General features: G+C 44.0%; 1 protein-coding gene across 2 annotated transcripts in view; it reads left to right on the top strand.

Moving 5' to 3' along the window:
* ADK (adenosine kinase) overlaps positions 1–18,832 on the top strand; it is a 478,171-nt gene that overhangs the window by 428,637 nt on the left and 30,702 nt on the right. For both annotated transcript variants that reach the window (XM_060236706.1, XM_060236707.1), the window contains exon 10: positions 8,002–8,088. In XM_060236706.1, the coding sequence (XP_060092689.1) occupies positions 8,002–8,088 (87 nt within the window). The remainder of the gene's footprint in view (positions 1–8,001; positions 8,089–18,832) is intronic.

An 18,832-nucleotide genomic window follows, 5' to 3' on the forward strand; every position in this document is an offset into this window, starting at 1 on the left:
GCTTCCCTTATGTTCTTATGTCTGGGGCAGGGATGCTCTGTATTCTTGGTGCTTGGGAGGGGCAACAGTGGGAGCGCTTCTGGTGTCCTGGCCCTACTGATGGACCTCTGGATGTCAGCTGGGTTTTTTGGCCACTGTGTGACCCAGAGTGTTGGACTGGAGGGGCCATTGGCCTGATCCAACATGGCTTCTCTTCTGTTCTTATGTTGTTGAGGGAGGCATGATGAGTGCCTCTGCCTGTTCTGTTAATAGCTCCAGTATTTTGTTGTTCCTTTTGGTGTTTTGGTTGTCATCCATAATCAGGATGAAACTGCAGATGCTCTATTTGAACATGTTCTATTTGAAACCTGTGCAGCTTAGGCCAGCCTTCAGGATACATATCCTGACAAGATCCCTGAAATCATGTGCAGTTCTTGCATAGCAAGAAAGTGCAAATTTTGCTGAATTCTGAGCATTATGTATTTAACTCTGTGACTACCACTGAGTGACATTTGCAGCAAGTGTTTCCCTCGGTGAAGGGGAGAGCGGGAGACACTCTCAAGGAGCATGCATTTAAAAGAACAAAGTATGCACAGATCGCTCTTGGAGTTACCTATGGGACATGGGTCACTTCAGCAAACATAGTTGCTGTGCCAGTGTCAGCTGAGTGCCAGCTCTCATGTGGCAAAGAACAGTCACCCCCCCCCCTCAAGGTTTGTGATCTGACAGAGCCAGGTTGCATGTTGAAAGTGACAATGTGAAATACTCATGCTGGAGGGGGGGGTGGGGGGTGGGAACAACTAAAAGAGCAAGTGGGAGTTTAGCTGATGGAGCCCAAGTTGCCAGGGAGGGTTGGCGGGTCTCTCCTGGCAAGTGATGGCAGGGGGGCAGCAGAGAGGCCCATCCGATGTGCAGTGATGTGTCTACGTCACTGTCCACATGACCCAGGAGTGTTGTCATCATGTCTGGGATGTCGGGGCGATGCTCTGGTATTTTGGCAAAAGCTCTGTGGTGAATTTGGCTTCTACCATAGAATTTTTGCCCAAGTACCAGCGCATTGCCCTAGCATCCGGGATGTGGTGGTGTCCCTTAAAGGTCATGTGGGCAGCGATGAGTGGGCCAAGAATCCCAGCTACAAATACAAGTTGATGGGATGTGAACTGGCAGAGACAGACCAAGAGAGAGATCTTGGGGTCGTGGTAGATAACTCACTGAAAATGTCAAGACAAAGGAAGGGAATAGAAAACAAATCAGCCAGTATCATAATGCCCCTGTATAAATCGCTGGTGCGGTCTTATTTGGAATACTGTGTACAATTCTGGTCACTGCACCTCAAAAAGAATATTATAACATTGGAAAAAGTCCAGAAAAGGGCAACTAGAATGATTAAAGGTTTGGAACACTTTTCCTATGAATAAAGGTTAAAACGCTTGGGGCTTTTTAGCTTGGAGAAACATCGACTGCGGGGTGATATGATAGAGGTTAACAAGATTATGCATGGGATGGAGAAAGTAGAGAAAGAAGTCCTTTTTTCCCTTTCTCACAATACAAGAACTCGTGAGCATTCAATGAAATTGCTGAGCAGTCAGATAAAACGGATAAAAGGAAGTACTTCTTCACCCAAAGGGTGATTAAAATGTGGAATTCACTGCCACAGCAGGTGGTGGTGGCTACAAGCATAGCCAGCTTCAAGAGGGGATTGGATCAACATATGGAGCAGAGGTCTCTATTTCTTTATTCTGTAGTAAATCTTCATTTAATCGCCATCTTCTTGATTTTTTCCAACGAATTTGTAATCCGCATTATTGGGTTATGATCAGCTCCTATTTTAGGCAAAATCTCAATTTTCTTTGTTATAAGGCCCAAATCTTTAGTGCCCCACAACATGTCAATTCTAGAAAAAGAATTATGTCTTGCTGAAAAAAAGGTATAGTCCCGTACTTCAGGATTAAATTTCCTCCATATATCTTCCAGATTTTCTTGTTTAACCAAATTCAAAAAAAGATTTTGGCAATTTTCCTTCTTTCTTTATTTTTTTTTGTCCAGATCTATCCAATGCATTCTGAATTGTTCCATTAAAGTCCCCCATTATCAAAACTTGATCATATGTCAATTCATCAATTTGTTGTGTAACATCCTTAAAAAATACATCCTTGGCTCCGTTTGGTGGTACAATCCCAATAACAACGTTTTTTTCCCATTATTTATTTCTACTGCCACAAATCTTCCATTTTTATCTTTAAGTACTAATTTTGGACCCAATTCCTGTTTAACATAAAAAATCACTCCCCTTTTCTTCTGCTCAGCCAGGGAATAAAATTCTAATCCCAATTGTTTATTCCATAAAAATTTATAATCCTTCTGTTTTATATGTTCTTCTTGTAGACCAACTATATTACAATTTTGCTTTTTAATCCAATGAAATGTTGCCCTTCTTTTTTGTGGTGAATTTAGTCCATTTACATTCCAAGATAATAATTTGTAATGGGTTTGCTTATGCTCTGACATTTAAAAACACCGAAAATTTTACTCTAACCAATTTAAAATTTGACTGTCAGGTTCAAAAGATTAGAGCTTGCTTTTTCCAACAAGCCTAATTTCGCCATTCTCAGAGCCTCCTAGGCTGAGATATTAATTTTTTAAAGTTTTTATTTCTTTCAAAATGGCGGTCGCGACTTTCTACTTCCCTTTAAAAAAAATTCTTTTTTCCTTTAAAAGCTTCTAAAATTCTTTATTAACAATAATGTCCAATAGTATTTATCTTTTCATCACCACCTCAATTGTTTCCAACAATTATTAATGTCCTGAACACCTTAAAAATATTATTTTAATTTTGACCTCCTTGCAATGGCCGCCGATGTTTTTCTATGGTATTATAGTCCTAGAGTAGGCTTTTCATCTAATGCTTCCTGCTTTACTTGCCGCCAAATCCCATTTTCGCTGGTAGAGAGATCTCACGATACTTGACGTACTTCCTGTGTTGACTGTGTATGCTGCAGGTCTGTGACGATGGTGCTTTTTTTTCAAAACTGCAAGTAGACCAAACAATAAATTCCTTCTCACTTTTTAGCAGTCCTTTAAATTTAAAAAGTCCAAATTTCACCTCTTCATCCCTTCTTCTTCCAAGCTTTCTAGATTTCCATTTCCCACCTTCTGAATTTATTCTGTTTAAATAGTCCCGGAATGAAAGATAGTAATCTGTACCTTTTCTGCAAATTATCCAGATCCACACCGGTCTTGAGTAGCTTTAGATGTTTAGTAATGTCCAAGAAGGTTGGGATTCTGTTGAGCTTATGTCAAATAAATGACTCTGGAAACTTCTGCAGATGATGAAAATGCAAATCTTCTCCAGAAATCCCTCAAAGGACCCCTCCTCCCGGGACTCCCTTTTAGCCAAGGTAAATCTCCTCAAAGTTTTTTGTGCATATCTTGGACTAATCTCTGACTGAGAAAAGTAGGCAGTAGGCATTAATTTACCTTCCACTACCCCGAACAGAAGTTCCAGCCTGCTCCCTTTATGAGAAGCAGCTCAGCTCGGCATTTTCCTACCTCGGAAGTCCACTTTCTTCCAAATAAATGCAGAGAAGATATTGAATTCCAGACGGTGTGGGATGCCTATAAAGCAGTAATGAGAGGAATATTGATAACATTGAACAATAAAGATAAGAGGGCAAAAGATAAACAGAAGTTGGACATTCAAAATGAAATAAAGAAAAAAGAAGGTGAATTAAGGAAAAGGCCAGGAAAAAGAAAATTATGAGGGAGATTACAATATTGCAAACACAAATGAGACATTTGTTAAATAAAGAACTGGAATGGAATTTGAAAAATTACAGCAAAAGTCTTTTGAGGGAGCAAATAAACCTGGAAAATACCTGGCCTGGCAATTGAAAAAAGAGAGAGAAAGTAAAATTATTAGTAAGATTGTGGCTGATGAAGAGAGATGGTGGACCAAGAAGGAATAAAAGAGAATTTTTAAAATATTATGCTAAACTATTTAAGGGTGCTAAAATAAAGAAAGAAAAGATGGAACTGTATTTACAAAATATTAAAATAGCACCCTTAACAGAAAATATGAAAAAAGTTTTGAATGTGCCAATTGAAAGATAGAGATTGAAGCTGCGATCAATGCAATGAAAATTGAAAGGCACCTGGGCCAGATGGATATACAGTTAAGTTCTTTAAAACCTTTAAAGAGGAATTAATACCGAAACTCCAAAAATTGACGAACATGATAAGATTAAAAGGTAAAATACCAAATACATGGAAGAAAGCAGTGATTTCGTTAATTCCAAAAGAAGATAGAGATGTCACGAATGTAAAAAATTATAGACCGATTTCATTATTGAATAATGATTATAAAATATACACAAGAATATTGGCAGAACGACTTAAGCAATATTTGATAAACTTTATAAAGGAAGATCAAGTGGGGTTTCTCACCAAAAGACAGATAAGAGACAATATTAGAACTGTTGTAAATATTGTAGAATATTATGAAAGACATCCAGAAAAGGAAGTAGCATTATTCTTTGCAGATGCAGAGAAAGCATTTGATAATCTAAACTGGGACTTTATGTTTGCAGTTATGGAGAAAATGGAGTTGGGAGAAGACTTTATGATGATAAAAGCAATATATACTGAACAACGTGCAAGGCTATGTATAAATGCAGACCTTACAGAAGATATGATAATTAGTAAAGTTACAAGACAAGGGTGTCCGCTTTCTCCACTGTTGTTTATAATGACACTTGAAATTTTGCTGATGCAAATTCAAGAAGACAAAGAAATAGAAGGATTAAAAATAAAAGGATTTATTTATAAATATAGAGCATTTGCAGATGATATAATGTTTATAAATGAAAATCCCACTCAAGTGACACCCTTGCTGTTAGCTAAAATACAAGAATATGGAGAACTGGCGGGATTTTATATAAATAAAGAAAAATAAAAAAAAATTATGTAAGAACATGCAAGTAAGTAAACAAAAGGAATTACAAAAGCTAACGGGTTGTGAAGTTACCTCGAAGGTAAAATATTTGGGTGTGGAGAGCAGTTTGCACAGCCATACTAAACATTGTTAAAGAATTGTCTCTATAGCCACGTTGCATAGTTTCTGATATTCCTCCTTCAATAAACTCTCTGTCGCTGTGGGCACTGCCTTGTTCATCTTCTCATTGCTTTCCGCTGCAGGCCAACCAGTCTGTGTGCTTGTTCTGTGCGTGCAGCAGAATTTGTATGGGATTCTCTTACTGTGTTAATTTGCGCATTAACGAAGTGGTAATTATGTTTTTATCACATCTTTATGACAACCCCCCCCCCCGAAAGCCTGTCTGATTAATTAGGAGCATGCATTTAGTCTGTGACCCCCCCATTGTAAAGTTGTAATACGTACGCTTTGTAAGTTACAGGAAATTGTACATTCAAGCACAAATACTCTTCCCCCCCCCCTTTGAAATGGTCTTTAGAATGGGAGCAGGCTTGCAAAAACACAACCAGAAAATGTTTTTGTTAAGGCTATAATAACAAACGGATCTGGTATCTGGGTCCCTCTTGTACAGAGGTGGCCAAACTGTGGCTTGGGAGCCACATGTGCTCTTTCACACATTTTGTGTGGCTCTTGAAGCCCCCCCACCGCCCCATTGGGCCACTTAGAGAAGGCATTTGTCTCTTTGAGAGCCAGTTTGGTGTAGTGGTGAAGTGCGCTGACTCGTATCTGGGAGAACTGGGTTTTATTCCCCACTCCTCCACTTGCAGCTGCTGGAATGGCCTTGGGTCAGCCAGAGCTCTCTTATCTGGGAGAACCGGGTTGGATTCCCCGCTCCTCCACTTGCACCTGCTGGAATGGCCTTGGGTCAGCCAGAGCTCTCTTATCTGGGAGAACTGGGTTTGATTCCTCGCTCCTCCACTTGCAGCTGCTGGAATGGCCTTGGGTCAGCCAGAGCTCTCTTATCTGGGAGAACTGGGTTTGATTCCTCACTCCTCCATTTGCAGCTGCTGGAATGGCCTTGGGTCAGCCAGAGCTCTCTTATCTGGGAGAACCGGGTTTGATTCCCCACTCCTCCACTTGCAGCTGCTGGAATGGCCTTGGGTCAGCCAGAGCTCTCTTATCTGGGAGAACCGGGTTGGATTCCCGCTCCTCCACTTGCACCTGCTGGAATGGCCTTGGGTCAGCCAGAGCTCTCTTATCTGGGAGAACCGGGTTGGATTCCCCACTCCTCCACTTGCACCTGCTGGAATGGCCTTGGGTCAGCCAGAGCTCTCTTATCTGGGAGAACTGGGTTTGATTCCTCGCTCCTCCACTTGCAGCTGCTGGAATGGCCTTGGGTCAGCCAGAGCTCTCTTATCTGGGAGAACTGGGTTTGATTCCTCGCTCCTCCATTTGCAGCTGCTGGAATGGCCTTGAGTCAGCCAGAGCTCTCTTATCTGGGAGAACCAGGTTTGATTCCCCACTCCTCCACTTGCACCTGCTGGAATGGCTTTGGGTTAGCCAGAGCTCTCTTATCTGGGAGGACCGGGTTGGATTCCCCACTCCTCCACTTGCAGCTGCTGGAATGGCTTTGGGTTAGCCAGAGCTCTCTTATCTGGGAGAACCGGGTTTGATTCCCCGCTCCTCCACTTGCACCTGCTGGAATGGCCTTGGGTCAGCCAGAGCTCTCTTATCTGGGAGAACCGGGTTTGATTCCTTGCTCCTCCACTTGCAGCTGCTGGAATGGCTTTGGGTCAGCCATAGCTCTCTTATCTGGAAGAACCGGGTTTGATTCCTTGCTCCTCCACTTGCACCTGCTGGAATGGCCTTGGGTCAGCCAGAGCTCTCGAAGGAGTCATCCTTGAAAGGGCAGCTTCTGGAGAGCTCTCTCAGCCCCACTCAACTCACAGAGTGCCTGTTGTGTGTGTGTGGGGGGGGGGAGGAAGGTAAAGGAGATTATAAGCCATTCTCTCTGATTCAGAGAGAAGGGCGGGGTATAAATCTGCAGTCTTCTTCTTTTAAGTCACCTACAAGCCAAGCCAGCCAGAGTCTTGGTGAATGCATTTAAAGTTAAAAGTTGTGTTCTTTCCACCTCTCCTCCCCCCCCCCCCCCCGCTTTCTTTCCACCTACCGTATCTACCGTCCTTCTTTCCTTCCTGTCTTGTGGCTCTCAAACCTCTGACATATATGCTATGTGGCTCTTATTAAGCAAATTTGGCCACCGCTGCTCTTGTACATAATAGATGTCAAGGCTTTTGGGGGCGGGAGCACACAGAAGCGGAGCTCCACCTGGGCTTGCCAGGGCCGCGGCTGGCATGCTGGAAAAAGAGCGGGGAGACGTCTTTAAATGCCCCCTGATGGCTTCAGCCTTCCCCAGTGTGCCCGCTGCGATGGGTGCACTGGGGAAGCCATGGGGGAGCTGCCTGCTGGGCTGTTTCTACAAAAAAAACCCCTGGATGTCGTTTCATAACTTTTTACTTCCTGAAGAGTACGGTGGCCATGCTCTTCACTGCTTTTTCCGTGTTACCCATCGTTTATGTCTTGAAGTGTTGCTCCATACTTGAGTCAATCTGCAGAGCTGTGTGAGTGAATTTTGGCATCCTTTTTTGGTAGCATTGGCATTCAGGAGCTCACTAAGGACACCCGACTGGCTTCAACAAGGTCTAGGGCCTTTTCGGTCTGGGCCCCCACCTGGTGGGATGAGCTTCTGCTGCAGATCCAGGCCCTGCGGGACTCATCCAGGGCCTGTAAGATGGAGCTCTTCCGCCAGGCTTCCAATTGGCCCAGTGGGCGCTTCCCCCAGCACCTTCCTGTCTCGGTGCTTTAAGTGATATTGACTGTTACTGTTGATAATTCTGTCATTCTGTAATTTTACAGATTCTGTAATTACGATATTGTCTCGTCTGGATGTGGTTTGTTTAATATTTCTGTAAGGTCTTAATGCTGTAAGGCGCCCAGAGCCTTACAACATTAGGGCAGGGTATAAATCGAAAAATTAAATTAAATTAAAACCAGCCCAGCTCACAAGTATTTCCTTTCCTTTTCCATTTCAGATACTGAAGTGCGATCCTTCCCTGTGTTAATCAGTGACCAGAGCGAGATTGTGGACACCAACGGAGCAGGAGATGCGTTTGTGGGAGGTATTTGCTTTTTGTCTCCGTGCCTTCTTTGAAAGTTTCCCTCTCTCGCATTACAGAACTTTCTTTTATTTCAAGTGCAGAACATGAATGCGTTCTTTCCAAGCTTTCATTTGCATCATGAGATATTGTGTTTTAATGGACTGTTAATTCTCTCCGGAAGAAGTCTATTTGGGGGCCTTTAAAGATAATATGCTATTATGCAATATCCCGCATCATTTTCACAAGATTAATTGTATCTGTCAGAATGTTGCATAAACAAGTGGCATCAAATATGCCGTGTGGTGGGCTCAAAATCCCTCCTGCTTTTACAATGTTAGCGCACTTCTGTTCTTTTAAGCAGGTTGTGGTGAATATTAAAGAGTATGTAAATAACTAAGTATAAAGTTTGAAATGTGTGTGTTTGTGTGTGTGTGTGTCAGAATTGGAATAACATCTGCTGCTGCTTCCGTATTCATTTACAACCCCACTTTTGCTGTTGTTTGGGGTTGAATTGCCGGGGGAGGGGGAGACATGTTATGTCTGGGTTTTTTTCTGGCTCAACATCAAACAAACTCCATCATTTCTTCAAAATCCTATTTTGGACTGCCATGTGCAAAAATCCTATTTTGGACTGCAGTGCAATGATCTATACTTGGAAGGCTATCAAGTCAGTGAGAACCTCCACACCAGTGGTGGCCAAACTTGCTTAATGCAAGAGCCACATGGAATAAATGTTAGATGTTTGAGAGCCGCAAAACATGAACATCAGATGTTTGAGAGCCACAGGACAGAAGGAAAGGAGGAAGGTAGGTAGGTGGAAAGAAAACAAATAAATGGGGGAGGGGGGAGGAAAGGAGAGGTGGAAAGAACACAACTTTTAACTTTAAATGCATTCACCAAGACTCTGGCTGGCTTGGCTTCTAGAAGGATTTAAAGAAGAAAAGTAGATTTATACCTCACCCTTCTCTCTGAATCAGAGACTCAGAGCGGCTCACAATCTCCTTTCCCTTCTCCCCCACAACAGACACCCTGTGAGGTAGATGAAGATATTGGATTTATATCCCGCCTCCACTCCGAAGAGTCTCAGAGTGGCTCACAATCTCCTTTACCTTCCTCCCCCACAACAGACACCCTGTGAGGTGGGTGGGGCTGAGAGAGCTCTCACAGCAGCTGCCCTTTCAAGGAAACTCCTGCGAGAGCTATGGCTGACCCAAGGCCATTCCAGCAGCTGCAAGTGGAGGAGTGGGGAATCACACTCGGTTCTCCCAGATAAGAGTCAAAGAGACAAATGCCTTCTCTAAGTGGCCCAAGGGGGGTAGTGGGGAGGCTTCAAGAGCCACACAAAATGTGTGAAAGAGCCACAGTTTGGCCACCCCTGCTACACATTCATCTTTGCTTGTAGTTCTTCTTCTTTTCTGTCAGAGGCTGAGGTTGCAGAGTGTGGCAAGACATGCCCGCAATTCCACCCTGCCCTCCTCGGGGCTTTGCTTTCACTGCCTAAGTCAACAGCTGTCTCTGTGGAACTGATTGTCCTGAATGGCTAAACTCTCCAGTCGTGTCCCCTTCCTTTCGGCTGTGCCACCTGCAGGGTGCTGGGACAAGAAAAACGTTACTTTCTGCTTCACCTGACACTCACTAATCTGTCAAAAACAGGCCAAAGGAAATGCGAGGAGTCGGGCAGCTTAATGCTAACTCATGTTAAGAACAGGGATTGTTGTCATCTCCCCAGAATTCTCCGCAGGTATTTAGCCAGTTTGGTGCAGAGAGCCAGCTTGATGTAGTGGTGAAGTGTGCAGACTCTTATCTGGGAGAACTGGGTTTGATTCCCCACTCCTCCACTTACAGCTGCTGGAAAGGCCTTGGGTCAGCCATAGCTTTCATAGGAGTTGTCCTTGAAAGGGCAGCTTCTGGGAGAACTCTCTCAGCTCCACCCACCTCACAGGGTGTCTGTTGTGGAGGGGAGGATGGTAAAGGAGATTGTGATGCTCTTAGACTCTGAAATGCAGAGTACAGGGTGGGATATAAATCCAGTGTCGTCGTCTTCTTTATTTTACAACTAGCAAAATGCCCTGTGCCAGAGCCAGTGGGGCATGTCTGTGCATGCAAAAAGGGTTGGCCTGCTTGTTGCACATATCCCTAGGAGGGCAGTAAGGGGGTGTCCAGGTAGCTGCCATGTCGGGCTGGTTTTATGCCCCCCAGTACAGTGTGACTGGCAAGTAACATTTTGCTTGGTTCAGAAAGCTGGAAAGGAGAGGTGCGTATGGATTAGAAACTGAACCTGACCTGACACCTTGCCCCAAAAGGCCTCCTTCTCTAGAGTAAGTGGGACGTTCACTCCTCTCTCAACTGTGTCGCAGACAGCTTTAAATCCCACAGAAGCCCCATATTCTTCACTCAGATACGCCCATTTGGCTGGTCCTGTCCTAGATGGTAGAGTTGATCGGTCTGTAGAGAGGGTTTGTGTAGATGAGGCTGAGAGTTGAGTGGGTGAAGAGATTGGACGAGGTGCTGTGGAGAGAGAGAGAAACCTGTGTGCTCTGTGTGGGAGTCGTTGACCTAAGGGGCAAGTGGGGGAAACGAGTCTTTCTGCCGGTGATTAGTCTAAGTGGCAAGTGAGCAAATAAGCCTTTGTGGGTAGATCTATTTAAAGAACTTCAGAGAAGGAAAGCAAAGTGTGCTTACCATAAGCCATTGCACTCATGAACCTCACTGAAATCATCAGTGCTGTTATACTTCTAAATAAACTCTGTGTTTAAGTGAGAAGGAATAATTTATTTGGAGTGAAGGATCCTCAGAGCCACTCTCATGCGCTCACCAAACTGTCATTCTACCAATATAACGAAGCCATCTTGTTTTTTGGGTTCAACAAAGACATGGCTGTTGAACTCATTAGATATGAGGGCCAGATCTGACATAACAAAATAGGAGTCAATTGCACCTTTAAGACCAACTTAGTTTTATTCAGAAGGTAAGCTTCCATGTGCATGCACACTTCTTCAGGCGAGGAATGAGGTACAGTAAGCAGAGCCACATATAGCTGGTGGGGTTTGGAATGCCAAGTGGTACAGAGTTAAAAACCAATAGCAGAATAGTAAAATTAACAAATTTAGAAAACCTTTGATCTGGGTTGCATTAACGTGGGAAACCATAAAACAGTAACATGTCAGAATGTGAGAATGCCTGTTAATTATTCTATTGCTAATAAACCTGGGTCAAAATGAGCGCATTTCTTTCACAGAAGTTTTTCCTGTCCAACTAATTTGCCTTTTAACATGTAACATAAATATATACGTCATTCTAGTTTGTCATTAGGAAAAAATACATTAAAATATAGTGGAAGATGCGTTTAGTATATGTAATGAGATAAACAGCCAATATCCCTAGTTTGAGTATGTCAATACAAAAGCCTTATTCTGACACATTATCCGAAAAGAGAAATACATTGGAATACTGTGGCTATATCGTCCTACTTGGTGAAAGTGGATTTAGCATATGCAATGAGATAAAAAAACAAAACAACATCCCTGTTCAGTCCTGGGGAGGTGTTTGTTCCAAGTTTCATAATAGTTTGTAATTCAGCAGTTCCTCTCTCCATTCTGTTCTTGAAGTTCCTTTGCAGTAAAACAGCTACTTTGAGGTCATTGCAGATGCTCCCACTTCAGACCAACGCAGCTGACTATTTGGGTAGATCTGACATAAATGAGACCTTTTCAGGCCGGGCCATGGGTGTACCTATTTAAAATTAGGTAGCAGAAATATAAACTTTATAAAGGACACAGACAAACACAAAGATTTTTTTTAATTAAAACATGCTTAAAATATTAGCACTGGTTGGTCTTAAAGGTGTTTTCTTTGTATTTCTCCCACAGGATCCAGGGAACTGGGCAAAGGAAGCTCTGGCTCTTTCCTTCCTTCCCCAGGGGACCAGGAGGGAGAAGAGTCTCAGCCAATAGAAGGCTTGGCTCAGTAGCTCTGCTGTGTGATTGTGATAGACTGGCAAAGCAAGCTTTTCCTTCCCACCTAAGGAAGGAGCCTCAGCCAATGGAGTAAACAGAGGCTTTGCTCTGTAGATCCTGTGCGATTGAGCAACCCTTGCAAAACAAGCTGTTACACAGAAGGTAGCAAGAGAGAGGGAGAAGGAAGCAGATGACAGCCAGTTGCTCAGGGACCTGATAGGAGTCCTCTGGGGGCCTGATTCAGCCCCCGGGCCAGATGTTTGACACCCCTGAACTAAGAGGTCTAAGATGAGAGTCTTTGATGGTAGCAAAAATTGTTGGAAAACCTGAAGGAAGAGGTATAAAGAGGGACAAAACGTTACAGGCAGGACACGTACATGTGTGAATGTCTGGAGCAGGGGTGGCCAAACTTGCTTGATGTAAGAGCCACATAAAATAAACACCAGATGTTTGAGAGCCACAAGACATGAATGTCAGATGTTTGAGAGCTGCAAAACAAGAACAGAGAAAGAGGAAAGCAAATAGATGAGGGGAGGAGGAGGAAGGGAGAGGTGGAAAGAAAGCAAATTTAACTTTAAATGCATTTTGCCAAGCCACCAACTGTCTTGACTTAAAGAAGCGATAGAGAAAAGCCTTATCCAAGCTAGCCAATGAGGCAGTGGGGGCTTTGAGAGCCACACGATATGTGTGAAAGAGACACATGTGGCTGCTGAGCCGCAGTTTGGCCACCCCTGGTCTCGAGCAAGCCAGACCCTCCCCTTTGCCCAGTTCCTGTTAGTCTGCCTTGTTTTTGCTGCCTACTTCAGTGCCCCTGCTGGAAGCACGGCCAGATACCATTGTTACATTCTGCTCAGATCAGGGGAACAGTTCTCCATATTATTCTGAATGAATGGCATTTTTGCCTCCCATGTTCCTTGGAGCTGCTGTTTGGCTGGGAAGATGTTTTCCGCACGTAGCAGGAGACCTGGAGTGCTGTGCCTGACAGGCAGGTTGAGATCTGAGCGCTTTCACAAATACAGAATCATAGGGACCTCTAGGGTCATCTAGTCCAACCCCCTGCACAATGCAGAAAACTCACAAACACCTCCCCCTAAATTCACAGGATCTTCATTGCTGTCAGATGGCCATCTAGACTGTTTAAAACCTCCAAGGCAGGAGAGCCCACCACCTCCCGAGGAAGCCTGTTCCACTGAGGAACCGCTCTAACGGTCAGGAAGTTCTTCCTAATGCTGAGCCAGAAACTCTTTTGATTTAATTTCAACCCACTGGTTCTGGTCCTACCTTCTGGGGCCACAGAAAACAATTCCACACCATCCTCTATATGACAGCCCTTCAACAACTCGAAGATGGTGATCATAGCACCTCTCAGCCTTCTCCTCTCCAGGCTAAACATCCCCAGCTCCTTCAACCTTTCCTCATAGGACTTGGTCTCCAGACCCCTCACCATCTTTGTTGCCATCCTCTGGACTCGTTCCAGCTTGTCTATATCCTTCTTAAAATGTGGTGCCCAAAACTGAACACAATACTCCAGGGGAGGTCTTACCAGAGCAGAGTAAAGCGATACCTTCACATCACATGATCTGGACACTAGACTTCTGTTGATACAGCCCAAAATTGCATTTGCCTTTTTAGCTACCGCATCACACTGTTGACTCATGTTCAGCGTATGTTCCACTAAGACCTTTTCGCACATACTACTGCTAAGACAAGTCTCCCCCATCCTATAACCATGCATTGGATTTTTCCTACCTAAATGCAGAACTTTACATTTATCCCTGTTAAAATTCATGTTATTGGTTTTAGCCCAGTATTCCAGCCTGTCAAGGTTATCCTGTATCCTGTTTCTGTCTTCTTCTACCTTTGTTTTCTGCCTCCATCCCCGGGATGCTGTTTACACTCTTGAAAGTGCACGTGGTGTGCCAACAAAACGTGTTAGTAAAACATATTGCCCTAGATTGTATTTTAGAAAAGTGTTTCTTTTTGCCACACTTTCAAGCCTTGTGGCTTGCGGCGGCTGCAGCAGAACAGCTTCCCCTTGGTTTCCATTTGTTTGCCGCTATCTGCACACCTCTTGTGTTCTAATTAGCACTTTAACTTTCTCCAGAATGTCCAGGCCATCAAGCCTCTGCCCTTGAATTAAAAATCAGCCACTATCCAAGTGTCCCATTGGCACATGCCAGTTTACAACACTGTGCAGACCTTCACCCTTCTAAGTCCATGGAACGCTGTTTAGGACTGCACTCTTAATTGCCATGTTGCTCTTGTACCTGCGACCTGTCTCCTGTGAAGTCCGTGGGGGTGGGGTTACCATCCTGTAGTTCTCCCAAAATTACAACTGATCTCCAGATTACAGAAATCAGTGTCATCACACCATGGGTTGGTAACAACTCGGTGCTTCCACAGGGGACTACTTTTACCTTTACCATTTAAGTGTTGTTGCTATTGTTCAGTCGCACAGTCAAGTCCGACTCTTTGCGATGCTATGGACAAAGTCACGTCAGGCCCTCCTGTCTTCCACCATCCTTCAAAGTCTGCTCAAATTCCTGTTAGTTACATCAGTAACGCTGTCCAGCCATCTCCTCTTTTGCCTCCCCTTCTTCTTTTGCCTTCTGTCTTTCCCAGCACCAGGGTCTTCTCCAGTGAGGGCTCCCTTCTCGTTGGGTGGCCAAACTATTTGAGCTTCAGCTTCAGCATTTGACTTTCCAGGGAACAGTCTTGGTTGATTTCTCTTAGGACTGACTGATTTGATCTTCTTGCAGTCCAAGGGACTCTCAAGAGTCTTCTCCAGCACCACAGCTCAAAAGCATCTATTCTTCGGCACTCATCTTCTGCCGTCCCCTTCTTCTTTTGCCTTCTGTCTTTCCCAGCATCAGGGTCTTCTCCAGGGAGTGCTCCCTTCTCATTGGGTGGCCAAACTATTTGAGCTTCAGCTTCAGCATTTGACTTTCCAGGGAACAGTCTGGGTTGATTTCTCTTAGGACTGACTGATTTGATCTTCTTGCAGTCCAAGGGACTCTCAAGAGTCTTCTCCAGCACCACAGCTCAAAAGCATCTATTCTTCGGCACTCATCTTCTGCCCTCCCCTTCTTCTTTTGCCTTCTGTCTTTCCCAGCATCAGGGTCTTCTCCAGGGAGTGCTCCCTTCTCATTGGGTGGCCAAAGTAGTTGAGTTTCAGCTTCAACATCTGACCTTCCAGGGAACAGTCAGGGTTGATTTCCCTTAGGACTGACTGATTGGATCTTCTTGCAGTCCAAGGGACTCTCAAGAGTCTTCTCCAGCACCACATCTCAAAAGCATCTATTCTTCTGTGCTCGGCTTTCCTTATGGTCCAGCTTTCACAGCCATATATTACTACTGGGATTACCATTGCTTTGACTATACGACTTTTGTTGGCAGGGTGATGTCTCTACTTTTTATTATACTTGCCACAGCTGTCCTCCCAAGGAGCAAACGTCTTTCAATTTCATGCTGGAATGCTCTACCATTTCAGTAGAGGAGTCTTATTCAGCTGCTGCTAGTCGGATGGCAGGTTCTCTCTCAGTTTCTCCCCAGACAGAATGACTGTCCTTGACATGTGTGTGGCCCAATGTCATCCACACAAAACTGGATGCATGGCGGAGTCAGCCATCTCAGAGTTGTTTCCTCAATGGATGTATTTGTTTTCATATGCGCTTGTTTTATAGGGAGCAAATTATTGTTTTAATATGGGTTTATTGCTTTCTAATACTTTGATGCCGCTGTTGTCAGAGAAGACAGACTACATATAAATAATAAACTTATTTATTTAGATATTTATGTCCTGATTTTCTCCCCAATGAGAATCCAAATGCAGCTTAAGCATCATTCTCCCTTCATCATTCAACAATATCTTTGTTCAGTTCAGTTTGCTTTTATTGCATAGGGTCAAAGGCCATTTTTATGTATTTTTATGTATTTTATTGTATAATCATTAATGTATTTTAAACTGATTTATTGTTAGCATTCTGCATTGTAAGGCGCCCTGAGCCCGCCTTTGTGGGGTAGAGCGGGATATAAATCAAACAAATAATAAATAAATAAATAAATAAAATACAAACAAGAACAAATGTAAAATAACAAGTTAATAAATCAGTTAAAATCTGATTTATTCTGTTATATTCTGCCCTATACTCTGAATCTCAGAGTCTCGGAGCTGTCAAAATCTCCTTTACCTACCCCCACCCACACAACAGACACCTTGTGAGGTGGGTGGGGCTGAGAGAGCTCTTACAGCAGCTGCCCTTTTAAGGACAACTCCTACAAGAGCTATGGCTAACTCAAGGCCATTCCAGCAAGCGCAAGTGGAGGAGTGGGGAATCAAACTTGGTTCTCTCATACAAGAGTCCACCCACTTAACCACTACACCAAACTGGCTGCTTTGGAGGGTGGGCATCACATCCCTTCCTGAGCTCCTCCCCCTCCAAATCTCCAGGAACTTCCCAACTCTTACTTGGCAGCCCCCTAGTGGGGGTCTTGCGGTGAGTCTTGGTCGAACAAGCAAAGGAGGTGCAGGCAAATTCTAGGTGAAATATGAACAAGGCAAGAGACGCATGAATGCAGGTCAGATCCAGTCTGGGATCTCTTCTTGCACTTGTGTCTTGTGACATATGATGACCTCTTGGGTAGGGCCACTTGAAATGTCCTGCTTGGTAGTGAAAGAACTTCTAAAAGTTTATGGTCAAGGGCATAACCGCATGCTCAAGAGGTGCAATAATTGGTGCTGTAAATATTCTGACATTGTGAGCCCAGAAACGGTGCAGATCTCAACACATTGTCCCGTGTGCTGCAGAAGCACACCCAACCTTTGCCATTGCTAGCCAGAGTGCTGCTGTAAGTGAAAGGAGGCTAAATAAAGCTACTGGTGTGAAAGCCGGGGGAATGTGGAAACTGTTGTGATGAAAATTTGCAAAGGGCAGCTTAAGGCTGCTCATGGCCTTCTCAGCTCAAAGGGAGGCTGTAGAAGCAGAGAGTGTTGCTCCGGCAAAACCCTTCGACATGTGCAGCCCCTTTTCACAATCATCCTTCCAGAAACAAATGCAGCTTTCCAAAGCTGGGCTGAAATTTGCTCTCATCTTGATAAATCTGCCAGGGAGTATGCCTGTGTTTGAGTGGGAGTGTTTGTATATACAGAATGTAACGGCTCACGTAGTGGAAGATCCCACAAAGACACGCAAATCCTCTCTCTGTACTTTGGACGCGACTAACATAGTGCCGTGTAACATGGACAGATCCAGAGATCCACACAAATAGATTCCGATAACAAGGAACCCACTTAAGTGTGTGGCTTGCGCAACAGAAACCTGAAGGAAATACGTGCTTGATTTATTTGGAAACACAGTGGCTCTAAAGATTGCTGCTTACTTAAAAACAGACTGAGAATTCTGGGAAACTGCTGTACTGTCCGAGAAGAGAAGGGTGGCCATGTTGGTGGAGCTCTGGACTGGTGGTTTGCCAGTCCAGATGTTTGCCAGTCCAGCTGATGCTTAATTTTAAGATTTGGTTGTTGATGCTTTATTGTTGACATGGCAGAAGTATATTGCGTCGGACAGTTTTTATTTTATTTTATTTATTTAGATCATTTATATTCTGCCCTTTCCCAGACAGGCTCAGGACAGATAACAACATTTTAAAAACAATATAAAACAATAGTTAAAACCAATGAAAGTGAACAATACAGTTTGGCGGCTCAGTTAGGCACATCGTAATATACTGAAAGTCTCAGACATCAGATAGTATAAAACTAGTATTTCAGCAGAGGTGGTATCGCAGCATAGGGCCAGCCGATAGAACAGGACGCCCGCTGCCTCAACCAAAGGCCTGGCGGAAGAGCTCTGTCTGGCAGGCCCTACAGAAAGGTAACAACTCTCTAAGGGGAGCTGATTCCACCAGGCCGGGGCCAAGGCTGAAAAGGCCCTGGCCCTGGTTCAGGCTAGTCGGATGTCCTTCTGGCCAGGGACTGTCAGTAGATGTTGGGTGCCAAATCGTAGTGTTCTCCGGAGCATATATGGAGAAAGGTGGTCCCATAGATATGTCAGGCCATGTAAGGCTTTAAAAGTTAAAACTAAAACCTTGAAAGGTGTGAGAGAGCCAGTTTGGTGTAGTGGTTAAGTGTGTAGATTCTTATCTGGGAGAACCAAGTTTGATTCCCCACTCCTCCAATTGCACCTGCTGGAACGGCCTTGGGTCAGCCACAGCTCTGGCAGAGGTTGTCCTTGAAAAGGCAGCTTCTGTCAGAGCTCTCTCAGTCCCACCCACCTCACAGGGTGTTTGTTGTGGGGGGGAAGATAAAGGAGATTGTGAGCTACTCTGAGACTCTGAGATTCAGGGTGGAGGGTGGAATATAAATCCAATGTCTTGTTCTTCTTGAAATGGATCGGTACTCAATTGGTAGCCAGTGCAGTTTGCCAAAATTCTTGTATGGGTGGCTGTAGTTATCTTCTTCCTTATTTTTATTGCTAAAAAGATGAAAGTAGCCACCTTAAGGAGAACATCTGGAATGGCATCAGCCAATAAAAATTGAATACATTTAATTGAATACATTTAATTTGGGCCAAGTTATAGTCTCATTCTGTCACATTGTTTTATTATATATGTTTTAAATCTTGTTCATAGTACTGTATTTTGCTATGTTTTAATTTTTATGGCTAGAAGTTAACTGTATACTTTTGGGGGGGTTGCTGTTGTTATGGATGGCCTGTGGCTACAACAATAAAATACTTTGACTTTGATCGTGCAGTTTGAGTAATGCTGGCTGGATGTGTGCCCTGCTAGGCACTGTTATCAACAGCCGA

The sequence above is a fragment of the Heteronotia binoei genome, chromosome 4, assembly GCF_032191835.1.
Source record: "Heteronotia binoei isolate CCM8104 ecotype False Entrance Well chromosome 4, APGP_CSIRO_Hbin_v1, whole genome shotgun sequence".
Classification (NCBI taxonomy): domain Eukaryota; kingdom Metazoa; phylum Chordata; class Lepidosauria; order Squamata; family Gekkonidae; genus Heteronotia; species Heteronotia binoei.